At 44.8% G+C, this 27,032-nt stretch overlaps 1 protein-coding gene across 5 annotated transcripts in view; it reads right to left on the reverse strand.

The window, feature by feature from the left end:
* The window catches only part of cadm1a (cell adhesion molecule 1a), a 418,595-nt gene that overhangs the window by 47,784 nt on the left and 343,779 nt on the right, over nt 1–27,032 (reverse strand). For all 5 annotated transcript variants that reach the window (XM_071327384.1, XM_071327376.1, XM_071327368.1 and 2 more), the window contains 5 exons: nt 20,856–21,008; nt 19,088–19,225; nt 10,639–10,797; nt 4,168–4,264; nt 1,315–1,487 (listed from right to left, as the gene is read on the reverse strand). In XM_071327384.1, coding sequence (XP_071183485.1) covers nt 1,315–1,487; nt 4,168–4,264; nt 10,639–10,797; nt 19,088–19,225; nt 20,856–21,008 — 720 coding nt within the window. The remainder of the gene's footprint in view (nt 1–1,314; nt 1,488–4,167; nt 4,265–10,638; nt 10,798–19,087; nt 19,226–20,855; nt 21,009–27,032) is intronic.

Consider the following 27,032-nt stretch of genomic DNA (forward strand, 5'->3'; position numbering starts at 1 on the left):
CCGGAAGCATCGCAGGAGGACGGAGAGGAAGTGTAGAGAGCTGAGAGAACTAGAGCGACATGCCGCCGGGCACGGCGCAATAAAAGCGAGAGCTAGTAAAGGAAGGAGGTCCTCTTTATTGGGTTAGAGACGCCTCTGTAAACTGGTTGCTAAATCTCATTCGACTGCAGGGCCCCACCAATTTTCCTTTACCGACGGGCCGCTTGAAGAAATGGGTACCGGGGAATGCATTCTTTCTCCCGGTAACCAGGTTAGTGTCAACTGCCCTGCCGTTGCTCTCCATCACTTAGCTTCACAATAGTCAGGGAAACAAACGTATTAGAGGGATGGGGGCCGGGGTTATATCAGTTCTGCCTGTCAACTAAGGGGAGACAGGGTGGGATGGGGCGGGGCGGGATGCTGAGGCTTCTTGACTTACTGTACGTGAGCTTTGATGGGTTCAGGAGTGAAATTCCGTGGGAGGTTTCAATGGGAAATGATGGAAGGGGGGAAAAGTGTATTACACATTTCTAGACCACTCCAACCTAGAGGATATTGAGGCCCCCACTGAGCATACTGGGACGGTAATAACTTAAATGGATTTCCTATTGTAATTTCCCCTGACAGGAAAGTGCATTATAGTGAAAATGTGTAGTACCAGTGTGGTTAATACTTGAAATAAAAACTGTTTACTACAAAAGCCCTGAATGTGTCACACATGCATTTTTCAATGTTGGCCACTGTTGAGATTAAATGCAGGTATTGTCGTATACCAAATTTTTAAAAATACAATACATGTTTAACAAGTGCGATAAAAAGGTGGAGACAAGTCGACGCATAATCTTTCACAAGCCCTGTTGTTTTACCGTGTTCGTCATTAACACCACCTCCTGCTCTTCCATTGTAAATAACATCCATTCAGCGATTTGTTCCTGTGTCAGTCAACAAGTCCTTTTTTTCAGTCCATTAATGCCCTCAAAATAGCAGCCAAATAATTTATCCTGCAAGCTTAGTACGATTTGGTAAGCGATATCTGCCGAGTCAATTTGCCAGATGGAAAATGACCAGATTAGATGGGAATGTCCTGCAAGGGAGGAATGTCATTGGAATCAATGGTATTGAACCGTGTTCAGATAACGCTGTCAGGAGAGGGGGATAGAGAGAGAGAGAGGATGGGGGGATATATAGAGAGAGAGAGATGAATAGAGAGAGAGGGTGCTGGGAGGTAGGTACCATACACACGTAGAGTATGTATGTAGTCATAAGAGAGGGAGAGAGAGCGAGAGAGAGATAAAGACAGAGAGAGCACTGAATCGAGAGGTACGAGGTATGTACCATAGACATAGAGGATGTAGTCGTCATACGACTCGCCCACTGAGTTGGCAGCGAAGCAGCGGTAGGTGCCGTTGTAGGTCTTGTTGAGGTTCTCGATGTACAGGTCCGGGCCGGTGATGAGGGCGTGTGAGGGCAGATCGTCGTCCACCTTCACCCAGTTGATCTGCTGGGGACTAGAGAGAGAGAGAGGGAGAGAGACAGAGAGACAGAGAGACAGACAGACAGAGAGAGAGAGAGAGAGAGAGAGGACAGCAATGTCACTCAGTGATTAAATAATACGCGTTTGGACTTTTGGGACTAGTCTATTGGCTACACGGGAAAAAGAGGAGACATTAATGTCACTGGTCACGCGCATTGTTTCCCCTAGACCTGGATGTTGAATACATAATACACATCCAGGTCTAGGGGAAACAATGCGCGCCAAAAAATATTTTAAAATCATGGGATTATTTAATTGGTTCCTTTGTACTTCCTTTTTTATGGCACATCTGATAGGGTGCATCCTTTAGGATAAACATCAACACACCCAATGAGATTCTTTCACCTTGCCAAACTATACTGAACAAAAATATAAACGCAACATGTCAAGTATTTGTCCCATGTTAGATTGGGTTGAAAAAAAAGATCCCAGAAATGTTCCATATGCACAAAAAGCTTATTTCTCTCAAATTATGTGCACACATTTGTTTACATCCCTGTTAGTGAGCGTTTATCCTTTGCCAAGATAATCCATCCACCTGACAAGTGTGGCATATCAAGAAGCTGGTTAAATAGCATGATCATTACACAGGTGCACCTTGTGCTGGGGACAATAAACTGCCACAAAAACGTGCAGTTCTGTCACACAACACAATGCCACCGATGGCTCAAGTTTCAAGCGAGTGTGCAATTGACATGCTGACTGCAGGAATGTCCACCAGAGCTGTTGCCAGAGAATGTATTGTTAATGTCTCTCCCATAAGCTGCCTCCAATGTCGTTTTAGATAATATGGCAGTACGTCCAACCGGCCTCACAACCGCAGACCACGTGTAACCATGCCAGCCTAGGACATCCATATCTGACTTCTTCACCTGAGGGATCGTCTGAGACCAGCCAACTGGACAGCTGATGAAACGGATGAGTATTTCTGTCTGCAATAAAGCCCTTTTGTGGGAAAAACGAATTCTGATTGGCTGGGCCTAGCTCCCAAGTGGGTGGGCCTATGCCCTCCCAGGTCCACCCATTGCTGTGCCCCTGTCCAGTCATGTGAAATCCATAGATCAGGGCTTAATGACTTTATTTAAAATTAACTGATTTCCTTATACGAACTTGAAATTGTTGCATTTATATTTTTGTTCAGTATATTTGTGTGTGTGTGTGTTTATAGCTGTGTGTGTGTTGAACTGTGTGAGCTATTAGTTGGGTAGCCTTTAATCTTCCTGGCCTCTCGACGTGGTTAACTACATTACCCAGCCATATTTGTTCCCTAGCTACCTTGGCAGGAAGCTTACATGAAGTGCTGGATCTGGATCCCATTTCTTTGACGATGAGTTATGTGAGAAGAACCAGACGGCACAGAGGGAAAAAAAACAACAAAGCACCTCTTAGCTCTGTTCTGCTCTCACAACCTTCAATGGCGGGTTTGCTAGCTAGCTAGCGCACCGTTATTTCCCCTGAGTGGGCGCCGAGGCCTCTCCCTTGTTGTTCTGTTTTTGTGTTGCCGTTTAAACTTGTTCCCTCCTTTTGAAAAAACTTTTTGGGGGGAGAATGAGGGAGGGAGGGAGGGAGAGAGAAAAGGGAGGAAGAGAGAGTAAGGGAGAGAAATATGAAAAAAAGCACTAAGCCACGAAACAAAAGAGCAGTTTGAGCTCAATAACAGTTGATCTCCCGCCTTTGTGGCTGGGTGAAAAAACAACATTTGATGGCGAAGGCGGCGGGCGGCTCGAGAAAGCAAATCAGAATCCCTCGTCAGGGCGAGAATCTTAGGTAGCCGGAATCAGAGGTTAAATATACACACACAGTGTCGGCCGCTTCTGCCGCGCTCCCGATACGGAGTAAGGAGAAATGACCTAGAAAAAGTGGTTTACTGAGGAAGAGGGGATGACACAAGAGAGATAGAGACTGTGGGGGAATGGAGAGAGGGAGAATGGGCGGCTAGAATACAAATGGACACACACGGCCAGAGCCCGCCACTATCTGGCCGCAGTAATGAGTGCAGAGAACTCTCACGGGCTCTAATGAAAATGACTTCCAATTCTCTGGCCCACTGTATTGATTGTATTTTCATCTTTATTAAATGAATACGGGTGAGAGCCGCCTTGTCTCTCCCTGCTGAGTGCAAAACTTGAAGGGGGAATGGGAGGGAGGTGTGCGTGTGGTGTGTGTGTGTGTAGTCTGTGTCTGTCGAAATGTGGAAATGTTAGAGGTCTCCTCCTTCACAATTATTGTGCCTCGGGACTAGAGGATGGGTAATGATGTAATGTCTTCGCAGGGATCATACGTCTGACAGGATCATGTAATGACCGTTTGTGTTCCGCAGCGGACCGCTGCAGCCGGCATCACGTTTCCACTACGACCGGCCACCGCTTGCTCCCTGAGCTACGGGCGGGCGTTTCCGTCTCTGCATGCGTCCGTCTTCAACGCATTTACAAGCCCACAACCACACTGTGCTACACCTGGAGCATGTGTAGTATGCTAATAACAGAGGCTGTGAGCTAACAGGAAGAGGGGAGGGGGAGCAGTTTCCCCTTTGTAAAAATATGAAAAATACATTCAACCTACTCCGTACTAGCCATAAATATTCATACACGTACATCAGTAAGCCCGTGGAGGTGTGTGAAGGTGTCGATATGTAAAACGTGTGTGCGTCTTACTGCGGTTTGCCTTTGGCCTGGCATGACAGCTCCATGTTCTGTCCTTCCCTTGGCAGCCCGTCAGGAAACTCCACTACAATCTTCACCTCTGGTTTATCTGTGGAAGGAGAGGGAAGGGGAAAAGAGAGAGAGAGGTCAATGAAAACGTCAATGTAATATGCAAGTCATTAGTGCCATTACAAGTTTATCAAGTAGGTAGGCTCTAGTCTACTTAATGTTTCTTCATTCCAAGTTGATGCAGGCCATGCAATGTGAAGTGTAAGGACGTGTGGTTGGCAGGTTCACGAAACAAATGTTAAAAAATTTGGAGCAAAATGTATGAATATTGTATAAAAAAAAGACAGTTCTAAAGCTTCAGGTACAAACTCAGCGTTTGTATTGTAGTTTGGTAAATCTTTGTTTGAAACCATATTTTTTATCTATCAACACGTCACTATTATTTGGGCTCCCGAGTGGCGCAGTGGTCTAAGGCGCTGTATATCAGTGCTAGAGGTGTCACTACAGACTTCCTGTTTCGAATCCAGGCTGTATCGCAACCGGCCGTGATTGGGAGTCCCATAGGGCGGCGCACAATTGGCCCAGTGACGTCCGGGTTTGGCCGGGGTAGGCCGTCATTGTAAATAAAAATTTGTTCCTAACTGACTTGCCTAGTTAAATAAAGGTTAAATAAAAAGTATCTATGCAATGCTAAGGTCTTTCAGAGTTTGGGCCTCAATAAGTACCAGTGGAGGCTGGTGGATGGGAAAATCGGCTCCTTTCTATCCATTACAATGACACCATCCAATGGTTCCTCCCTCCATGAGCCTACACTGGTAAGTAGCCTACACACAACACCCTCAAAAACGGCCACGTTCTCCTACTGTATCCTCCTATCTTCACAGCAGCACACTGTCCACTTCCAACGGATGCTCCAAGCCTCTCCTCTCTCCTCTCCGGTGTGCAGTTTGTCAACAGTCCATGGGACCGACAGCAGGCTACAGCTACACCATTGACCTTTCTGGTCTATCAGTAACAACCTTTAGCTCGTCCATTAACATGACTGGCCGTCATACGCAGACTGCAGAATGGACAGGTTTGGCCAGGTTCTACTCCCCACCACCCGGTGATAGACAACAGGTAAAGGGATGGATTTGACGCAGATGTGTCGTCCATAGCTGTTTTTACAACATTTGCTGTGGCATGTTGCCTACGGGGGAGTTGGAGGGATTGTGAAGGGACTGTTTGAGGCGAGGTTGAGGCGATTTGACAGATTCTGGCCTTCAGGTTGCGGTAGTGTGTGAAGGAGTGTCCCACAGCGAACCTATACTGTTTATTTTTAAGTGTTGGTTAGTCGTCCAGTCGATATCGATTCGTTTATTTAGAGATTTTCTTTTGCAGGGTGAAATTAGTTGAATTTCAATATGTCCCTTCGGGACTTTAGCCACAGTTGCCGTAATGTTTATCAACTTCCAACACTATCTGCCGTCCTTGCAGTATCCGGGGAAGGCAACGAGATGAAAGAGAAAATAAAGCTGCCTCGCTAACAAGACGTCTGGACCTCAAAGACACTTTGGACGCTTTATGTAAGAAAGCCATAAATGTCCTCTCAACAACATTTAAGACAGAAACAGGATTATAAAAGTGGGTAAATCAGTCGGGGCTGCCTTTTAATGTTGCCTTACAGTAAGTTAACACTAATAAGGCCCCCCTTTGCTCCCTTTGGCAGAACTCCAACTCGCCTGCCGTGTTCAGAAGAAAGAGCAGCCTCTGTATTATGTACAGAGCTAATGAGAGCAAGGGGAGAAAAAACAGAGAGATAGAGGGAGAGAAGAGGAAGGGAGAGAAGGAAAAGAAAGATAGACAGACAGGGAGAGAGCGCGTGAGAGAAAGACAGAGAGCGACACAGAGGGGGAAGAAAGAGAGAGAGGGAGGGAATAGAAAGAGGCAAGCGAGAGCGGTGGGTGGCAGGGCGATAGAGAAAAAGAGAAAAGAGAAGCAATTTGAATTTGAGGCAGAGTGAATGGAAAAGATGTGAGAGAAGGAAGAGAGAAAGAAAGAGAAGAAAGAGAGAGAAAGTCAAAGAAAGCACACCATTACCTTTCATTAACAGTGCCCAGGCAGCAACGGCTGGCGTGGACCACGAGAATAAAACACACACAGTATGGCTAATGCACTCCTGCTGGGTGTTGTGTTAATATGACCATCATTATCATCACATTCATCATCATCATCAGGTTGTAATGCAACAAAATAGGAAAAATGCCAAGGGGGATGAATACTTTTGCAAGGCACTGTACCCATAAGAGAGGCAGTTCGGGGCATGTTATTAGGGCTAAACTAACCATAGTTTGGAAATGTATCCAAAACACCAGTCTCAACGTCAACAATGAAGAGGCGACTCCGGGATGCTGGCCTTCTAAGCAGAGTTCCTCTGTCCAGTGTTCTTTTGCCTATTTTTCTTTTTTCTTTTTATTGGCCAGTCTGAGATATGGCTTTTTCTTTGCAACTGCCTAGAAGGCCAGCATCCCGGAGTCGCCTCTTCACTGTTGACGTTGAGACTGGTGTTTTGCGGGTACTATTTAATGAAGCTGCTAGTTGAGGACTTGTGAGGCGTCTGTTTCTCAAACTAGACACTCTAATGTACCTCGACTAACCGGTGCCCCCGCACATTGACTCTGTACCGGAACCCCCTGTATATAGCCTCCCTACTGTTATTTTATTGTTGCTCCTAAATTATTTGTTATATTTCTCATTTTTTTCTTCTTAAAACTGCATCGTTGGTTAAGGGCTTGTAAGTCAGCATTTCACATGTGACAAATAAAGTTTGATTTGTGTCCAAACTTTTGACTGGTATTGTAGATTAGATATTTCTGTATTTCATTATCAATACATTTGCAGAATTTTTATTTGATTTGCAAAAAGCGAGGTCCATACAGAAATGGTTTGTCAAGATCGCTGTGGAAGAACTTGACTGGCCTGCACAGAGCCTGACCTCAACCACCTTCGGGATGAATTGGAACGCCGACTGCGAGCCAGGCCTAACCGCCCAACATCAGTGCCTGACCTTACTAATGCTCATGGCTGAATGAAAGCAATGTTCCAACATCTAGTGGAAAGCCTTCCCAGAAGAGTGGAGGCTGTTAAAGCAGCAAAGGGGGGACCAACTCCATATTAACGCCCATTATTTTTGGAATGAGATATTCGACAAGCAGGTGTCAACATACTTTTGGTCATGTAGTGTATATTTGCCTATTCTGCTCAGTGTTTGACCTGTTGATGGGTTCATTTCCCGAGGAGTATTTGGGTACTTTCACTAAGACTGATGTTGTTGTCCCCAGGGCTCCTGTAGTTGAAGTTGCTGTACTTGCAGATCACTAAATATGTTAACAGCGGAGCTCCACTATCCGGTCAACACACAGCAATCTGCAGGCCATCCATCTGTCCAAATTACAGCCCTGGCAGAGGCTGTGCCACTCTGTCTGGCACCATTTACATTTTACTCATTTAGCAGACGCTCTTATTCAGAGCGACTTACAGGCTCAATTAGGATTAAGTACCTTGTTCAAGGGCACATCAACAGATTTTTCATCTAGTCGGCTTGGGGATTTGAACCAGCAGCCCTTTCGGTTACTGGCCCAACATTCTTAACCACTAGGATACCTGCCGGCTACCTGCCACTATGTTGGTTGGACAGGCATGTACTGTTTTTAATAGAAAGAACTTTGTTTCAGGCTTGTTCGCTTCTACACTGCACTCTCCCAAAGGTTCTTGAAACCACTTTGCTCTCTTGTGGTGTGTGGATTAAAATGAATACAATGCAATGCAGAGGGTTGGTACTGACAAAAGACACTACAGTACATCCCTGAATTGTCCTCTCACTGCAGTGTAATATCTCCTGTCCTTGTCATCTTCAAAATGTCCTCATGAAACTAGAGGTTTAGTGTTTTGATGGCTACAGTACCAGTGTCTGTCTCGGAGTTGTCCCATCTTAAACTCGCTAGACACACACACGCTCCGGTGACTTCCTGGTATTACCACTTGGGGAAAATGAGAGCGTCTCTATTGTCCAGGGAGACGACCATTATCATTATGCTAACAGAATTATTTGCTTTATTATCTGCGTCCCCCAGCAGCACTCAAGCCTCGGCCATCCATCTGCCATGGGCAGCTGAACTAGTGACCCCATGGAGGAAGGGGGGGGGGGGGCAACAGAGCAGTAGGGCAACCCTGCTTACCTTGCCCAGCAAGCCATCAATATTATTACTGGACTTATTTAATATCCCTGGCCATGTTTTTTCTATTTTCTATATGCACTCAATAATTTTAACATGGATTGCTTTTGCCTGCCCCGACAGCCAGGCAAGGCGAAGTGTCTGGTGAGAGCGCACAAGTCGGACCGTGAAATGAGAACGTGTAGAATTTGGGCTGCTGGCTGGCTCACCTTGGAGGAGAATTTCAAGAATTTGGAATGATAGTTCATTATCACATTATTTTGTAGTAGTCACTAAAATGTAGAATCCAATTGCCGCCATATTGTTGGGACCATGTGAAATTGTGTAACATCGAACCGTATCCGCTCTTCCCTTTCCATATTTATCCAGTGCAATATGAATAAGTACTTGTGCGAGCGTGACAGTAGGGGCATCCCAACCAGGCTCTGCAGAAGCAGTTGGAGGGGCAGCCTGGAGAACCAGGCTGTCCCAGGGCTCACGTAGTGGAATTTGCTGTACTTGCAGATCACTAAATATTTCAACAGCGGAGCTCAACCCGGCCGCTCCACTGTCCAAACTTTTCGGTCAACACACAGCAATCTGCAGGCCGTCCAGGAGTCCAAATTACAGCCCTGGCAGAGGCTGTGCCACTGACTGGGTGATGGGCGTGGCGCAACATTGGGCGGACGGGCATGTACCCTTTTTACGAGAGAGAACTTTGTTTCAGGCTTGGGATGTGTTAGTTTCTACGCTGCACTCTCACAAAAGTTATTGAAACCACTTTGCTCGAAACTTGTGGTGTGTGGATTAAAATTAAACCATTACATGCAATGCAGAGGGTTGGTACTGACAAAAGACACTACAGTACATCCCTGAATTGTCCTCTCACTGCAGTGTAATATCTCCTGTCCTTGTCATCTTCAAAATGTCCTCATGAAACTAGAGGTTTAGTGTTTTGATGGCTACAGTACCAGTGTCTGTCTCGGAGTTGTCCCATCTTAAACTCGCTAGACACACACACGCTCCGGTGACTTCCTGGTATTACCACTTGGGGAAAATGAGAGCATCTGTATTGTCCAGGGAGAGGACCATTATCATTATGCTAACAGAATTATTTGCTTTATTATCTGCTTCCCCCAGCAGCACTCAAGCCTCGGCCATCCATCTGCCATGGGCAGCTGAACTAGTGACCCCATGGAGGAAGGGGGGGCAACAGAGCAGTAGGGCAACCCTGCTTACCTTGCCCAGCAAGCCATCAATATTATTACTGGACTTATTTAATATCCATGGCCATGTTTTTTCTATTTTCTATGGCAGAAAGAAGTCTATTAGGCCAGCCTGTGCACTCAATGACTTCAACATTGATTGCTTTTGCCTGCCCCAACAGCATGGCAAGGCGATGTTTCTGATGAGAGCGCGCAAGGCGGACGGTGGAATGAGAACGGGTAGAATTTGGGCTGCTGGCTGGCTCACCTTGGAGGACAATTTTAAGAATTTGGAATGATAGTTCATTATCGCACATTTTTTTTTGTATTCGCTAAAATTTCAAATCCAATTGCCACCATATTGGTAGTTCAATGTGAAACATTGAACCGTATCCTCTCTTCCCCTTCCATATCTATCCAGCGCAATGTGAAAAAAGTACTTGTGCGAACGTGACAGCAGGGGCAGCCCAACCAAGCTCTGCAGAAGCAGTTGAGAGGGGCAGCCTAGAGAACCAGTCTGCTACTGTAATGGGAGCGTGGCCAAATGTCACGACGAGGCACATGAGCCCGTCTCTTCCAAGGAAGAGTCAGATGGAGCATCCTTGTTTATTTTGTATGTCAAGTTTTGGAAGGAAAGGCAAGAGAAAATACCGTTACCCTTTTGTGTAGATAATGGTATCTGAAGCCTAGGTCTTCAGCCCAAAGGCCAAGTCAAGCACTTCAAGCACTTCAGGGCCTTACCCATTGTATCATAATGCCACTACTGCATATTAAACATAGGCCAAACATTAAGTTGGTTGATTTTAGTTCCTGAAATGCAGTCTGGAGGCCTTTGTCTGTCGTCTCAGGTTGGACAAAGGCCTCTGAGAACATTTTTCAAAGAAAAAGGGCAAAATTGTGTTGGGTGCAAAAAAGTATGGATAGACGAAGTTCAGTCAACATATGTGGAACAACAAAATCTAAAATGATTTCCCTCAATCAGTAGAAAACCCATGCTCTCCATACGTTTTCGTATAATATGTGCAAAGAATATTTCTGTAAAAATAGATAGGGTTTGAGTGTCGGCCCATACTCACAATGTACCACAAGGTACGTCTGGGCCTGGACATCTTTGACGGCTGGGTGGTCCACGATGCACACCACGGGCACACCGTCATCCTCCTTGGTGACGGTGAACGTCAGCTGGCTGGTCACGGTGAACATGGTGTCGTACGTCTCCTCTACCTTCGACTTACCTGGGAGGGAAAATGAAGACAGACACATTTAAAGGTCCACTGTGTGTTATTTACAGCCATTTTCTATTATAATTTTGTTGTTTTTGGAATTGAGTGGGTCTTTTAATACAGACCACCGTATTTTATGGCACCTGATGAAGACCTGAGTGTTCGAAACGTTGTCACCAATAAACCACATGCGAGCATAGATTGCAGTGTGCAGAGTTTCTTTATATCGTTTTATCGTATGACAATATACGGCACCTGCTCAAAGACATTGCAAATACAGTTGAAGTCGGAAGTCTACATACACTTATGATGGAGTTATTAAAACTCGTTTTTCAACCACTCCACAAATTTCTTGCTAACAAACTATAGTTTTGGCAAGTCGGTTAGGACAGCTACTTTGTGCATGACACAAGTAATTTTTCCAACAATTGTTTACAGACAGATTATTTCACTTATAATTTACTGTATCACAATTCTAGTGGGTCAGAAGTTTACAAACACTAAGTTGGCTGTGCCTTTAAACAGCATGGAAAATTCCAGAAAATTATGTCATGGCTTTAGAAGCTTCTGATAGGCTAATTGACATCATTTGAGTCAACTGGAGGTGTACCTGTGGATGTATTACAAGGCTGACCTTCAAGCTCAGTGCCTCTTTGCTTGACATCATGGGAAAATCAAAAGAAATCAGCCAAGACCTCAGATTGTTTTTTTTACACCTTTACAAGTCTGGCTCATCCTTGGGAGCAATTTCCAAACGCCTGAAGGTACCACGTTAATCTGTACAAACAATAGTACATAAGTATAAACACCATGGGACCACGCAGACGTCATACCGCTCAGGAAGGAGACGCGTTCTGTCTCCTAGAGATTAACGTACTTTGGTGCGAAAAGTGCAAATAAATCCCAGAACAACAACAAAGGATCCTTGTGAAGATGCTGGAGGAAACAGGTACAAAAGTATCTATATCCACAGTAAAACGAGTCCTATATGGACATAACCTGAAATGCCGCTCAGCAAGGAAGAAGCCACTGCTCCAAAACCGCCATAGAAAAGCCAGACTATGGTTTGCAACTGCACATGGGGACAAAGATTGTACTTTTTGGAGAAATGTTCTCTGGTCTGATAAAAAATAAATAATGACCATCGTTATGTTTGGAGGAAAAAGGCGGGAGGCTTGCAAGCCGAAGAACACCATCCCAACCGTGAAGCACGGGGGTGGCAGCATCATGTTGTGGGGTTGATTTGTTGCAGGAGGGACTGGTGTACTTCACAAAATAGATGGCATCATGAGGCAGGAAAATTATGTGGATATATTGAAGCAACATCTCAAGACATCAGTCAGGAAGTTAAAGCTTGGTCACAAATGGGTCTTCCAAATGGACAATGACCCCAAGCATACTTCCAAAGTTGTATTTGGCTAAGGTGTATGTAAACTTCCGACTTCAACTGTACCTGTGACATATTTTCCTATAGGGAAGAAAAATGCCACACAAGACTGTAAGGACCTACTATAACGCAATCTTCTTAATCTTTAGACCACGAGACATTAATGTAACACGCCTAGCTATACATTTTCTCTTCATAAGGACACCAAATAATCACATAAAAATGGTATTTGGTACTTTTTGTGGAAGTACACACATATTTTCCCCCCATGAAAAGCTTGTATTATGTAACCAACCACATTGAATTGGGAGTGGAATATGTTTAATTTGTAACGAAATGGTAATAAAGGGATACTGTTGTACTCAAGGCTACGTGGGAAGACTAGTAATAACTTAGCGTAAGGGAGAGGCGTCCATTGTGGGTCTCTGAATGGAGCGGCTCTGTGAAAGTGACCTTGTACAGTAAAAGTAGTGGAGAGGGGGAGACGTCCTTGAGAATGGTCAATGGAAGGAGAATCAGCTGGAAATGTCTTGCTGTCGAGGGCTTTTGTGAGTCACTCAATGGCTGCTGTGTTGGATGGGACAGTTTATTTGTGTTGTATTTAGGAATTTTGATCCAAAGTAACCCCTGCCAACAGTACACAGCGAGGTGTGAAGCAGGCCTACACACATACCTTGTTCTGATGACTAACTGTGGTGCTACACAATACAGACAACACACTCTCCACACACTGAATAGGCAAACTGCGCCCCACAACTGCACAAAGAGCGGAGAGGGAGGGAGAGAGCGGGCAGGGATGGGTTCCTTTCCCCATTGTCCCATTTTGTAACAATATTTGGAAGCATGAGTGTATTTTGGTCTTGTCAATAAATTAAATAGATTTAAATTGGATTGAGAGATGGGGAGGTTGATGAGGGAGGGATAGAGAAGGAGTGTGAATGAACAAGGGACAAGAGAGGAAGGGGGGTTGAGAGAGAGATGGGCCCATGAGGGGTGTGTGCTTAGTCTTGTCCTGTACTCTCTGTTCACCCATGACTGCATGGCCACCCACGACTCTAACACCATCATCACCGGTGACGATGAGACAGCCTACAAGGAGGAGGTCAGAAACTGGTAGTGTGGTACCAGGACAACAACTTCTCCCTCAACGTCAGTAAGACCAAGGAGCTGATCGTGGACTGCACGAAAGGGGGTGGTGAGTACGCCCCCACCCACATCGACTGGGCTGTAGTGGAGCGGGTAGAGAGCTTTAAGTTTCTCAGTGGCCAAATCACGAAGGACTTCAAATGGTCCATACACAAGCACACAGTTGTGAAGAAGAATCTTGAAAAGATTTGGAATGGGCCTTCAAATCCACAAAAAGTTATACAGATGCACTATTGAGAGCATCCCACAACCCACAATACAAAACAGGCTACCTAAATATGGCTCCCAATCAGAGACAACGACAAACACCTGCCTCTGGTTGAGAACCATATCAGGCCAAACACATAGAAATAGACAAACAACATAGAATGCCCACTCAGGTAATTTTTTTTTAGACCAGAAGAAAGAGTGCCTCCTACTGGCCCTCCAACACCACTTCCAGCAGCATCTGGTCTCCCATCTAGGGACCGACCAGGACCAACCCTGCTTAGCTTCAGAAGCAAGCCAGCAGTGAAATGCAGGGTGGTATGCTGCTGGCATCGATAAAGATAGCAGCACAAGCCGAGCAATGTAAAAACAAATTCTGTGCTGATAAAGCAACGTGGAGATGGAGCACCGAGGTGTGTCTTAAATCAAACACAGTCAGTTATTTTTCTGAACTGAGAAACCAGCTAAGGTAACTGCCTGACCAATGAGATCAAGTGAACAATTTACTATTAGGGGAAAGACAGTCAGCAGACACTGGCTCTATCACATCGAGAATGTGCAAGGTATATCTTGACCTAAGGAGTTCCCCTACATTTTATGTTATTATTACACAGTAGATAATTGCTGGTATGTTGCATATCACTGCACTGGGCAGTCAACATTATGCTATAGCAAACCTGTGCTGGGCACTTCCTCAAAAGATGGAGATGCAAATACCTTTTGAATTGGATGATGCAAACAATCTTATTTACTTATGAAGATATCATCTTCCCACAGTGATAGCATCTCTGTTTGATAGCCAGAATCTTAGATGTGGCGCTTGAGATTACTCCAACACTATTTTTGAGTGCTAGCGTACATATTAACGTTAATGAAAAGCTAATTGCTTTGGTAGTCGAAGAGTGAAGCTCGGGGTTCAACATCAATGCAGACAGAGTCAAGCTACTTTTAATTGCTTAGCTATTCCTTCAGATGCAGCGCCATTAACAGTCCCTGCTACTTTACATTCGAAAATCGATCATTGTAATTTCAGCACCATTTAGGAGCACGGGGGGTGGGGTACGCTGGTGGCCTGCATTTGGGGAGAATGAACTCAGATCCGTCGAAACGCCTCAGACATTTCTTGACTACTTGCCCACTGCAAGTTCAATTATGCTTTTATCAATTTGCTAGTCATTCTGGCACAGTGTGGCAGGATAATTGAAATCACCCTGGTGGTTCTCTTTGAAGACTTAAGGCTAATGGCCATGTTCGCCCTTGTCCGTCACTTCTCCGTCCACCCACCCACCCACCCCCCGCCTCTCTCTCTCATCTAGTCTTGTCCAGACAAAAACCTGTGCTGCTGGAACTCCCATTGTTCCTTGACTTTCATTTCACTCGTACGCTTAAGTGCTGGAGATATCCGTGGAAGTCAGGATATAAAAGAGGGGGAAATATTAACCACAGAACAAAACAAGCAGGATAAGAAAGAGGACAATAAAGAGGGAGAGGGGTGAAATGAGAAGGGAGACAGAGAGAGGCCAAGGGTGAGGGGAGAAAGAGAGCGGTAGAGACCGAGAGAGAGCAAGAGAAGAGCTATAATGGTAGTAGGATAACTGAGGCTTTGCTTCAGAGGCCGACATCTTGGTTTACATTCAGGACAGGTATGTAACCTTTAAATGATATTTAAAACACGCCCGATTATCCCTTAAGGTAATTAGGTTAAATCATGAGGATGTTTAATTAGAAATAATTCTGCAAGGTGCCGAAAGCAATTTGGAGCAGGCGGCGAGTGGCATGGACCGTGGTGACACGTTCTTCCCTCTTGTGTTCTACATCCTGGCTCTATCTCAATTAGTCATTCCATGATTCCTCAATTCCTATCTCCTTGCCTCCTTCTCAACCATATTAGAGGTCTAAGGTCAGACCATCTCCAAATGATTTTGCAAGGAACCCAGGAAAGATGACTTTATAAAGAGCCCTGGTCTCTTCTGAACTCAAGCATCCTCCTTCTCAACCTCCACATTCTGTCCGTTAAGTTATTAAAACTCCCACATATCTACCTCAATTACCTCGTACTCCTGCACATTGACTCGGTACTTGTACCCCTTGTATATAGTGGAGTTATCGTTACATTTTTACATTTACATTTTAGTCATTTAGCAGACGCTCTTATCCAGAGCGACTTACAGTAGAGTGCATACATTTTATTACATACTGAGACAAGGATATCCCTACCGGCCAAACCCTCCCTAACCCAGACAACGCTATGCCAATTGTGCGTCGCCCCACGGACCTCCCGGTTGCGGCCGGCTGCGACAGAGCCTGGGCGCGAACCCAGCCCAGCCTGGGCGCGAACCCAGAGACTCTGGTGGCGCAGCTAGCACTGCGATGCAGTGCTCTAGACCACTGCGCCACCCGGGAGGTCGTTACTCATTGTGTATCTACAGCGCCATCAGAAAGTATTCACACCCCTTGACTTTTTACACATTTTGTTGAGTTACAGCCTGAATTGTGATTCAATTGAGATTTTGTGTCACTGGCATACACACAATATCCCATAATGTCAAAGTGGAATTATGTCTTGAGTCAATAAGTATTCAACCCCTTTGTTATGGCAAGCCTTAATACGTTCAGGAGTAAAAATATGCTTAACAAATCACATAATACGTTGCATGGACACACTCTGTGTGCAATAGTGTTTAACATGATTTTTGAATGAGTACTTCATGTCTGTACCCCACACATACAATTATCTGTAAGGTCCCTCAGCCGAGACGTGAATTTCAAACACAGATTCAACAACCCACAAAGACCTGGGAGGTTTTCCAATGCCTCGCAAAGAAGGGCACCTATTGGTAGATGTGTAAAAAATAAATAAACAGACATTGAATATCCCTTTTAGCAATGTGAAGTTATATTACACTTTGTATGGTGTATCAATACACTGAGTTACTACAAAGATACAGGCATCCTTCTTATTTTTACTATTTTCTTAGTAAAGTTAAAGAAAAACCATGGAATGAGTAGGTGCATCACTGCCTGGTATGGCAACTGCTCGGCATCTGACCATAAGGCTACAGAGGGTAGTGCGTACGGCCCAGTACATCACTGGGGCCAAGCTCCCTGCCATCCAGGACCTATATACTAGGTGGTGTCAGAGGATAGCCCAAAAAATTGTCTAAGACTCCAGTCACCCAAGTCATAGACTGTTCTCTGTGCTACCGTACGGCAAGCAGTACCGGAGCGCCAAGTCTAGGTCCAAAAGGCTCCTTAACAGCTTCTACCCCCAAGCCATAAGACTGCTGAACAACTCATCAAATGGCCACCCGGACTATTTACATTGACCCCCCCCCCCCCTTGTTTTTACACTGCTGCAACTCGCTGTTTATTATCTACACAGTCACTTTACCCCTACCTACATTAACAAATTACCTCAACTAACCTGTACCCCCGCACATTGACATGGTACCAGTACCCCCGTATATAGCCTCGTTATTGTTATTTTATTGTGTTACTTTTTATAATTTTTTAAACTTTAGTTTATTTGGCAAATATTTTCTTAACTCTTTCTTGAACTGCATTGTTGGTTAAGGGCTTGTAACTAAGCATTTCACTGTAAGGTTGTATTCGGCGCATGTGACAAATAAAGTTTGATTTGATTTGTGTCCAAACCTTTGACTGGTACTGTATGTAAATGATATATTTCTGGTTTTAATTATCAATACATTTGCAAAAATGTCTAAAAACATGTTGTCATTATGGGGTATTGTGTGTAGATGGGTGAGACAATTTTTTTTATTTAATCCATTTTGAATTTGGGCTGAATAAGTAAATGGGTATGAATACATTCTGAAGGGACTGTATTATTACTTTAACTTTTTGATTATTTCTCTATTTTCTTTCTTTCTGCTGGGAAGAGGCCCGTAAGTAAGCATTTCACTGTTAGTCCACACCTGTTGTTTACGAAGCATGTGACGAATAAAATGTGATTTGAAATCTGATTTGAACAATGCGGCATGCCATATTCATCATGTTGATGTGACAATTAAAAGCAAAAACATGGCCTCCACTCCACATCGTTCAAGACGAAGCAAGTCTACGTTCAGAGGTGGTTGGCAATAGAAAGCCCTGAAACTGTTGTCTAGCAACATCACAAAACAGTTTACACGGCTAGCAGTAAAGTTCAGATGTTGGAACTCTCCGTCATCCTCTGTTTGTTGTCAGGTAACTTCTCTTGTCAACAGAGAGTGAAGAAAGATATCATCCACACAGCTAGGCCTTCCCAGCGCTATTCAACAAGACTGTAGTAGTTACGCTAATGGTTAATGCATGGAATGGGCACCAACTGTTCTGGAGTGCCACAGTGGGTGCAGACTTAGGCAGTAGAACACCGGATTCCTCTAAACCTGGTCTATATTGAAGACCATGATTAGTTGATTACCTGAATCAGGTGTGTTAGCGCTTGGCAGAAAGTTGAAGGAAAAATCCATTCAAATATTATCTTTTAAAAAATTATAATATTAGTCCATGCATCATCATCATAATGTGGCAAGTGACACTTTGCTTCTTGAAAGTCAAATATCTTGAAAACTTGACTGCTGACATGCAAAACATTTTGGGTCTGTATTAACAGTGGACTAACAGTGGACCAAAATATAGTTTTTGAGTGGATTTCTCCTTTAAGCCTGCATACACTGCACACAGTCCTGCAGGACCAGAGTCAGCCTACCGTCTCCTGAGTTAAAGTGGTCATTGAGTAGATGAAACCAAGTTGAAAGGCTTTGACTCCTCATTAGGGCTTTGCACCATTAGTATGAGGTTGTGGTTATGACGTGGGTGAAGAGCTTTGGACTATGCTGAGTAGGAGCTGAAACAGCAGGGGGTCATTCCATTGGCCCAATCCTGGGCCCCCCTAATCCCAGCTCCCTTTGAAGAGAGGCTTGAAAGCTGTCACTGTGCCAAGAGGCTCGTCGACCACTGAGCCAGCCCATCACTCTAATGGAAGTCATTCAGAGCCACGGGAGTGACCCAATTAGGCGGAAGTGTCATTGACGTGGGGCTAATTATAAAGGAATGAGGGAAGGAAGGAAGTAGAAAATAAATCAAGAGAGAGGAAAGTTATAAAGAGACCGTAGAGGTAGCGGTGCCAAGAGATGCGTTAAAGGAAACGTCTATGGAGATGATGAGGGGAGGGGTTTTGGTGTTGACTTGGTGATGAGCCATCACCCACTGAGTCTCTGTCTGGTTTTATTGACAAACTATGTGAAGGCCTTTGAATAAAGATATGGTCATGAATGTATCACTATATCACTGAGTCAATTCATTTGAACCTAATCAATGTAGGGAATGGAAAATGATGCATTTCCAACAATAGATAACTTTACAATACATACGGAGTACTTCACTACAATGACTTTAACCGTCGTCTTCTTATCCGTCTTCATAAGAAACATCTTGTTTAAGACTTTGGTCTTTCAGTCGGAGACTCCGCTGAGTTGTAGAAGACCACTAAAGTATTTTGTGAGTGACAGGGTTGACAAAGTGTTTTGGGCGTGACAGTGTTAACGGGCAGTAACCTACCTTGGAGCTCTTTGTCTCCCTTCATCCATCTGATGGTGGCGGCGGGCTTGCTGCCCATGGCGGTGCAGGTCATCTCTGTCTCATTGCCCTCGATTACCTGCCCCTCCCGGGACTCGATGATTGGGTTGCCTGGAGGGACTGGCAGGGGGGACAAATATACACAGTGTTTAAGGAACTTGGGGCATAAATCACTCTAAAAACCAGGGGGTTTAAACCACCATCTTAGATGTCTTAACCATTTGCGGAAATACTTTGAGATAAATCAGATTGACTACAGTTGTTTTGTTGTAACAAAACAAAGTCAGAATGCGCGCAGAAAAGAAAGTGTGAAAAAGGACAAAGTTATATTTAAGTGCGCGTATCCAAGTCAGAATCAGCACCTATCAGCTTTTGGCGAAAGGCTGATAAAAATCACCCACTTTATAATAAAGCCCCTACGCTGACAATATGCAGTACACTTCAGATGTTATAGGATGTTTTCCCCTTCTCTAAACTAGACTGTTCCCATAAACATGTGAGTTGAGACCACTCACCGATTTTGGGTTACTTAATTCCAGCTCTTGCTGGCTACCTACCGCCACTTGAAACAGCTTGATACCATTTGCACTGTTCTACCCCTGCCTTGGCCCAGACACACAGATCCAAGCCAGAGCCAGTCTCCCCATTTCCTCCTTGTGAACACTTTCAGATCACAATCATTCCCCGCATCCCGCTGTCAAACTTCATTGCCAAAACGCCATCATTATGTCTAAGTGCGTGCTCTTGTTTCAAGCACGTTTTGTATGTCGCATTGTATAATACGCACACAATGTAATTTCTCCTCAAAAACCCTGTGAGGATGCACAGTGGAGAACTGGATGGGTGCTGGGTTTTGATTGGCGTGGCTCTTGAAGTGTTTGTGCTTTGACGCCAAATAGGGCTGTGAGCTGAAGACAATGTTCGTCAACTAGCTTGACAAGGTTTAGATTGAAGCCGTTCTGTTGGCTTTGGATTGTTTTGTATGTATGCTTACAAAACATGACATCATGAAAGTGACATATAAAACATATTTTGCTTTCAATGAAATGGCCTCATCCCTAAAAGCGAGAGTTTTACTCCTGTTAATTGGACATTGGCTCGACACTGGCTCGACACCTTGATGACTGTTTTTATTTGTCCTTTATTATCATTATTGAAACCCTGCACTTATCTTCTGTCACAAAAACAGAGTGAAGAGAAAGGGTTAAAGTTTGTCTCTGAGTGCAAAAGTGAGTGAGAGAAGGCTACTTTAAGATACAGCTGAGGGATCAACCACTCCATCGGTCTTTGACGTGCCAGTGATAGCTGTGTGTGTGTGTGTGTGTGTGTGTGTGTGTGTGTGTGTGTGTGTGTGTGTGTGTGTGTGTGTGTGTGTGTGTGTGTGTGTGTGTACATGTTTTACTATACTTGTGAGTATCCCAGTATCTCTACTTGCACATCATCATCTGCACATCTATCACTCCAGTGTTAATGCTAAATTGTAATTATTTTGCCTCTATGGCCTATTTATTGCCTTACCTCCCTAATCTTACTACATTTGCACACATTGTACATATATTTTTCTATTGTGTTATTGACTGTACGTTTGTTTATCCCATGTGTAACTCTGTGTTGTTGTTTTTGTCCCACTGCTTAGCTTTATCTTGGCCAGATCGCAGTTGTAAATGAGAACTTGTTCTCAACTGGCCTACCTGGTTAAATAAAGGTGAAATATAAAAATAAATACAAATAAAAGTGTGTGTAGTCATACTCAGCACAGTGATGTCAGCATAGGCCTCCTGTGGAGGGTCTGTGTACAGCTGGCACACGTATCTCCCCTCGTCAGACAGGGTCACGTTGGACAGAGACACCCGCAGCTCATTGTCCGAGAAGTTCACCAGCTGGAAGCGGGCATCTTTCAGGGCTGAACGGTCAAAGAAAGAGAGATAGGGAGAGAAAGAGGGAGAGAGAGAAAAGGAGCGATAGAAGGGGGGGGGGGGGGGTAGGTCAAAAGAGTGTCATTGTTATGCACGGACTATGAAGATGACTGTCGACCTACTAGGTGAGAGTATACAGTAAGTGTGTATCTTTGAGTGGAGTTCCAGGTGGAGTTTCAAGAGTATGAGGTAAAGTCTACAGACACGTGGTCGCCATATGCTCACTCCCACACTTCCGACTCTAGTCCATCACATCCAGCAAACCTTGCTTGCCCACTATGGAGAGAGCTCACATAGAGGGATGCTAACCAAACAACAAACGCCAGACCTAACTTTGAGGTCTTCGTATCCAGCTCAGGGTCCCTCACCTAATTAGAACAGCAGTGTGTGTTGAATGACACACACACACACACACACACACACACACACACACACACACACACACACACACACACACACACACACACACACACACACACACACACACACACACACACACACACACACACACACACGCGCAGACTAATGAGCAGTCCATCAGTGGTTTGTTTTGCCTTGGATCACGCGATGGAGAATGCCAATGGAGAATGCCAACGTCTGGTTAAGATGAAACCTTCCCCCCACCAACCCCAACAGATTGACAGCGGCCATTTATTGCTCTCTGTGTCTTCTTCCCCTCCCCAAGCCACGTTTATTCTCACCCACAGCAGCTCAGTTCAAAAGAGCAAAACCAACAACATAAAAAGAGGTAGCGTGAATAAATACATAAATAAATGGAAACAAATAGCAAAATGATCTGGCATCATTACAGTTTGCAGCGGCGGGCACATGAAAGCCAGGGATGTGATGGCGATGGGGGATGGGGAAGGGGGTGAAGCTGATTGTTCTTGGTTCCAACTGGTTAGCCGTGCTCTTTTGCTTTTATTCCAAAAGCATGGGAAAAAGGGAAAAAGAGGAGGAGGAGCGCAAGAGAGGCTGTCAGTCAAACGCGAGGCCTTATAAAAAAATATATAAACGCAATATGCAAGAATTTCAAAGATTTTACTGAGTTACAGCTCATATAAGGACATCAGTCAAATAAATTCATTAGGTCATAATTGATGGCTTTCACATGACTGGGGATACAGATATGCATCTGTTGGTCACAGATACCTTCGAAAAAAGGTAGGTGCGTAGGTCAGAAAAGCAGTCAGTGTCTGGCGTGACCACCATTTGGCTCATGCAGCGCAACACATCTCTTTTGCATAGAGTCGATCAGGCTGTTGATTGTGGCCTGTGGAATGTTGTCCCACTCCTCTTCAATGGCTGTGCAAAGTTGGTGAATATTGGCGGGAACTGGAACACACTGTCGTACACGTCGATCCAGAGCATTCCAAACATGCTCAATGGGTGACATGTCTGGTGGGTATGCAGGCCATGGAAGAACTGGGACATTGTCAGCTTCCAGGAATTGTGTACAGATTTCTTGTGACATGGGGCCTTGCAATATCATCCTGAAACATGAGGTGGTGGTGGCGGATGAATGGCACGACAATGGGCCTCAGGATCTCGTCACGGTATCTCTGTGCATTCAAATTGCCAACGATAAAATGCAATTGTGTTCGTTGTCCATAGCTTATGCCTGCCCATAACATAACCCCCCCGCCACCATGGGGCACTCTGTTCACAACGTCAACATCAGCAAACCGCTAGCCCACACGACGCCATACACACTGTCTGCCATCTGCCCGGTATAGATAAACCGGGATTCATCCGTGAAGAGCACACTTCTACTGCAAGCAAGTGGCCATCGAAGGTGAGCATTTGCCCACTGAGGTCGGTTACGACGCCTAACTGCAGTCAGGTCAAGACACTGGTGAGGACGACGAGCACGCATATGAGATTCCCTGAGACGGTTTCTGACAGTTTGTGCAGAAATTCTTCGGTTGTGCAAACCCATAGTTTCATCAGCTGTCCGGGTGGCTGGTCTCAGAGGATCCTGTAGGTGGAAAATCCGGATGTGGGTCCTGGGCTGGCGTGGTTACACGTGGTCTGCAGTTGTGTCCGGTTGGACGTACTGCCAAATTCTCCAAAACGACTTTGGAGGAGGAATATGGTAGAGAACATTTAGCTCTCTGGCAACAGCTCTGGTGGATAGCAAGCATCCCAATTGCATGCTAAATTGTAGTCTCAACATCAACAGTGAAGAGGTGACTCCGGGAGGCTGGCCTTCTAGGCAGAGTTGCAAAGAAAAAGCCATCTCTCAGACTGGCCAATAAAAAGAAAAGATTAAGATGGGCAAAAGAACACAGACACTGGACAGAGGAACTCTGCCAAGAGGGCCAGCATCCCGGAGTCACCTCTTCACTGTTGATGTTGAGACTGGTGTTTTGGGGGTACTATTTAATGAAGCTGCCAGTTGAGGACTTGTGAGGCGTTTGTTTTTCAAACTAGACACTCTAATGTACTTGTCCTCTTGCTCAGTTGTGCACCGGGGCCTCGCACTCTTCTTTCTTTTCTGGTTAGAGACAGTTTGCGCTGTTCTGTGAAGGGAGTAGTACACAGCGTTGTACCAGAACTTCAGTTTCTTGGCAATTTCTTGCATGGAATAGCCATCATTTCTCAGAACAAGAATAGACTGACGAGTTTCAGAAGAAAGTTTGTATCCAGTTGTTTCTGGATATTTTGAGCCTGTAATCGAACCCACAAATGCTGATGCTCCAGATGCTCAACTAGTCTAAAGAAGGCCAGTTTTACTGCTTCTTTAATCAAAACAACAGTTTTCAGCTGTGCTAACATAATTGCAAAAGGGTTTTCTAATGATCAATTAGCCTTTTAAAATTATAAACTTGGATTAGCTAACACAACGTGCCACTGGAACACAGGAGTGATGGTTGCTGATAATGGGCCGCTGTACGCCTATGTAGATTTTCCAATCAAAATCATCCGTTTCCAGCTACAATAGTCATTTACAACATTAACCATGTCTACACTGTCAATTTGATGTTATTTTAATGGACAAAAAATTTGCTTTTCTTTCAAAAACAAGGAAATTTTTAAGTGACCCCAAACTTTTGAAAGGTAGTGTATATCAACAACACAGATGTGGCTTTGGCCAAAAAAACGGAGAGAATTGGAGGTGGTGAGAAACTGAACACTGATACATTTTTGGACGGTACAACAGTGTTAGGACTTGACAACACAAAAGCTCTGTGTTCAACAGGGAACATAGCCTTTCACTAGCGCAGTGGTGTTGTTCCTGGACACAAGCATCGCCATGTTGTGAGGGTTCAGTGGCCCGCCATGTCCCCATTACGGCACAACAACGGCGCCCGCCCGCGACATCCAGCTCACCATGGGGGAGCCCGGGAATGGACACGCAACGTGTCCCCACTAGCTCCTGCCGCAGCAGTGCTGTCCAATGGGGTGAGTTCAAGGAAAACAAAGGCACTAGAAGTGGAAAGCAATTCCACTAAAGAAAACTAACTGAAAAAGAAAGTATTTCGATGTTGATTCGTTCTTTCATTTCCTTTAGTTTGGCAGAGGGTTTCTCAGATAATGTACTTCTTGGAAAGTACAAACACAGGGGCAGACAGAAGTGGGCAAGAAAAGGCAATGATAACACAGTAAAAACAAGTGTGGAGAGACACTGGTGAGGCAACAAACACTTGATCAAAACAATATGTGGGAATATGAATCATAGTGGCAAGGAACAGGGAGAAAACAGACACAAAGAAGAACAAGGACAAGGAAACAATGGGAAATAGCCCAGTCACACAGCAGGGTTGGAAACCGCAGTACATTTCAGACGGAATAATAGATATGGGCGGTAAAGAAAAGGCAAGCAGGACGCTTCGCAAACAAATTAATTCCAGTAATGTCAAAGCATGCCTGGCGAGGTATTTCTGAGGTATTTCTCCCGATCCCCTTCTTCTTTGGGTTCAGAGGTGCTACAACATGGAGGATGACCCCTCTCCCTTTCTTCTCTTTTTCCACCCCTTTCTCCCTCATCATGAGTTCGGGCTGAGGAGAGACGGAGCAATTCTGACAATCGTAATTATCATTGAAGCATGCCTGCAGCGAGGATTTTGGTAACAATAATGAAAACAAAGTCTTTGGATTAAGTGGAGGGGGGGATTGTCGCTGTGGAAGTCTCAAAACACAGCAGTAGACTATTCCTGCTGATTCAAACTTGAATACAGTAGCTATAGGAGTTTCAAAACTAGCACATGTATTTTATGTAACACCCACACAAGGCAGAGACTTGGAGGAACGTTTGTACTGTATACATTTTATTTTAGGGAATGTCTATGTATAATATCTATGGTGGTCTTGAATTAGATTGTGAAAACCCAAGTCAATGTTCTTCATGCAGCCTCTCTACAACCAAACAAACAGCCTCTCTATGAAAATGAATAAACAGCTTTCTTCAAAATAAAACTGATTCACAGTTCACATTGCAAGAGTATTCAAAAAACATAATTGGTTTTGGAGGGTATTGCATCACTCAATTCGGCTCTTTTGTTATTTACCTCGTATCAGAAGGCCCCAAGCCATCTCATGAATAAAGTGATCCTACTTAGGTATGAAATAATAAAACAGAGGACTTTCTGTCCAAGATTTCAAATTCATTTGCCTGGGTCAGATCAACGCGGACAATGCCATTAAAAAAAAAAAGACACTCATTTCCATTCGCGAGGGGTGGACAGTCGCCTAAAGTGGTGTTGAATATACATTGCTTATTTTCGTGTTATCACAAATAGCCAAAGGTCCGTTCGGCACCGTCGAGGAAACGGATGATGGAGCTCAAAAGGCTGCACAAACACACCAAATCCATTGAGTCCTGGCAATCTCTGCATTGAAATGAAGCTGACTGTAAACACAAAAGGGGGGAAAATAAACTCCAATTCATAGCAGAGCAAAAAATATATATAAAGATGAGATAAACTCAACTTTGATGGCTGCAATGGGTTATTCCTTTCTTCTATCTTTCTCTCTTTTCTCCCTCTCTCTCTCATTGTATATGATTTGCGTCGTTTCGCCCTGGTTTCATCGAGGAGGGCTGGCTCCAGCTTTGAGGAGGGCTGACTCCAGCTTCTTGGAGACAAGCTTCTGGGTTCTTCCTAAGTGGCGGCAATCAATTCTGATTAGTGGACCCGGCTACTTTTTGAGAGGAGCCCATTAAAGTTTTATTAAGGAGCGAGAGAGGGCGAAGGTAGGTGGGGGAGGGTAATTTGGCTCCTCTGACAGACCCCCACCACACACATATGCAGACACGATACACTCGCACACACACACTTCAAGCGTTGTAGAAAAGGGAATCTTGGCGCCCAACCTTCCTCTTCTCCCATGGCCCTTTAGCTGATTCCATGCGGTTTTCTCACCTTTGAAGGGCGCCTGAGAGAGACATCTTTAAATGATAAAGCGAGGGGCGGAAAGATCAGAGAGGGTGAACTTTTGGCTTGGCTGCTGCCGTCCCCTTAATGGCCGGGTCAGTGCCTTGAAAAACCAGAGGAGATGGAGGTGAGGTCTTCATTAAGAGATTGGGAGCTGTAGTGGTCAAGGTAAGGTAAAGGTGTCCTTTGGTAATGCAGAGGCTGCTTTCAGACAGGTACCATCCGGGGCCCAGGGGACTCTGGCCTTCAAAAGTATGGCTGTCCACCCACTGTACAGGTATCAAGTGTCTGCCTCTTCACTGTGAATGCCAGTCCAAAAGCGTGTGTGTGTCTCTTAACTCGCTAAGTGTGCCTACAGTATATCATTGTGTGTGTGTGTGTGTGTATTTGTGTGTGCTCACTTTGTGTGCAGAGGGCTAAGCCTGGGAGGAGGTGAGGCCCCCTCACCACACAGGGCTATGACCGCTCCCTTGAAGTGGGGTCACAGGATGTCAATGTCAAAGCTCTCTCCTCTCTTTCTCTCTCTCCTTTTTTCCCCCAATATGGATTTTAGTTGGAGGGGCCCAATATGATATTCCAGGGGAGGCTGGTAGCAGAGCCAAGCTATAATTAAACAGTGCAGCTGCAGTGAAATGC

This window comes from Salvelinus alpinus, chromosome 1 (assembly GCF_045679555.1).
Source record: "Salvelinus alpinus chromosome 1, SLU_Salpinus.1, whole genome shotgun sequence".
NCBI classification, from domain to species: domain Eukaryota; kingdom Metazoa; phylum Chordata; class Actinopteri; order Salmoniformes; family Salmonidae; genus Salvelinus; species Salvelinus alpinus.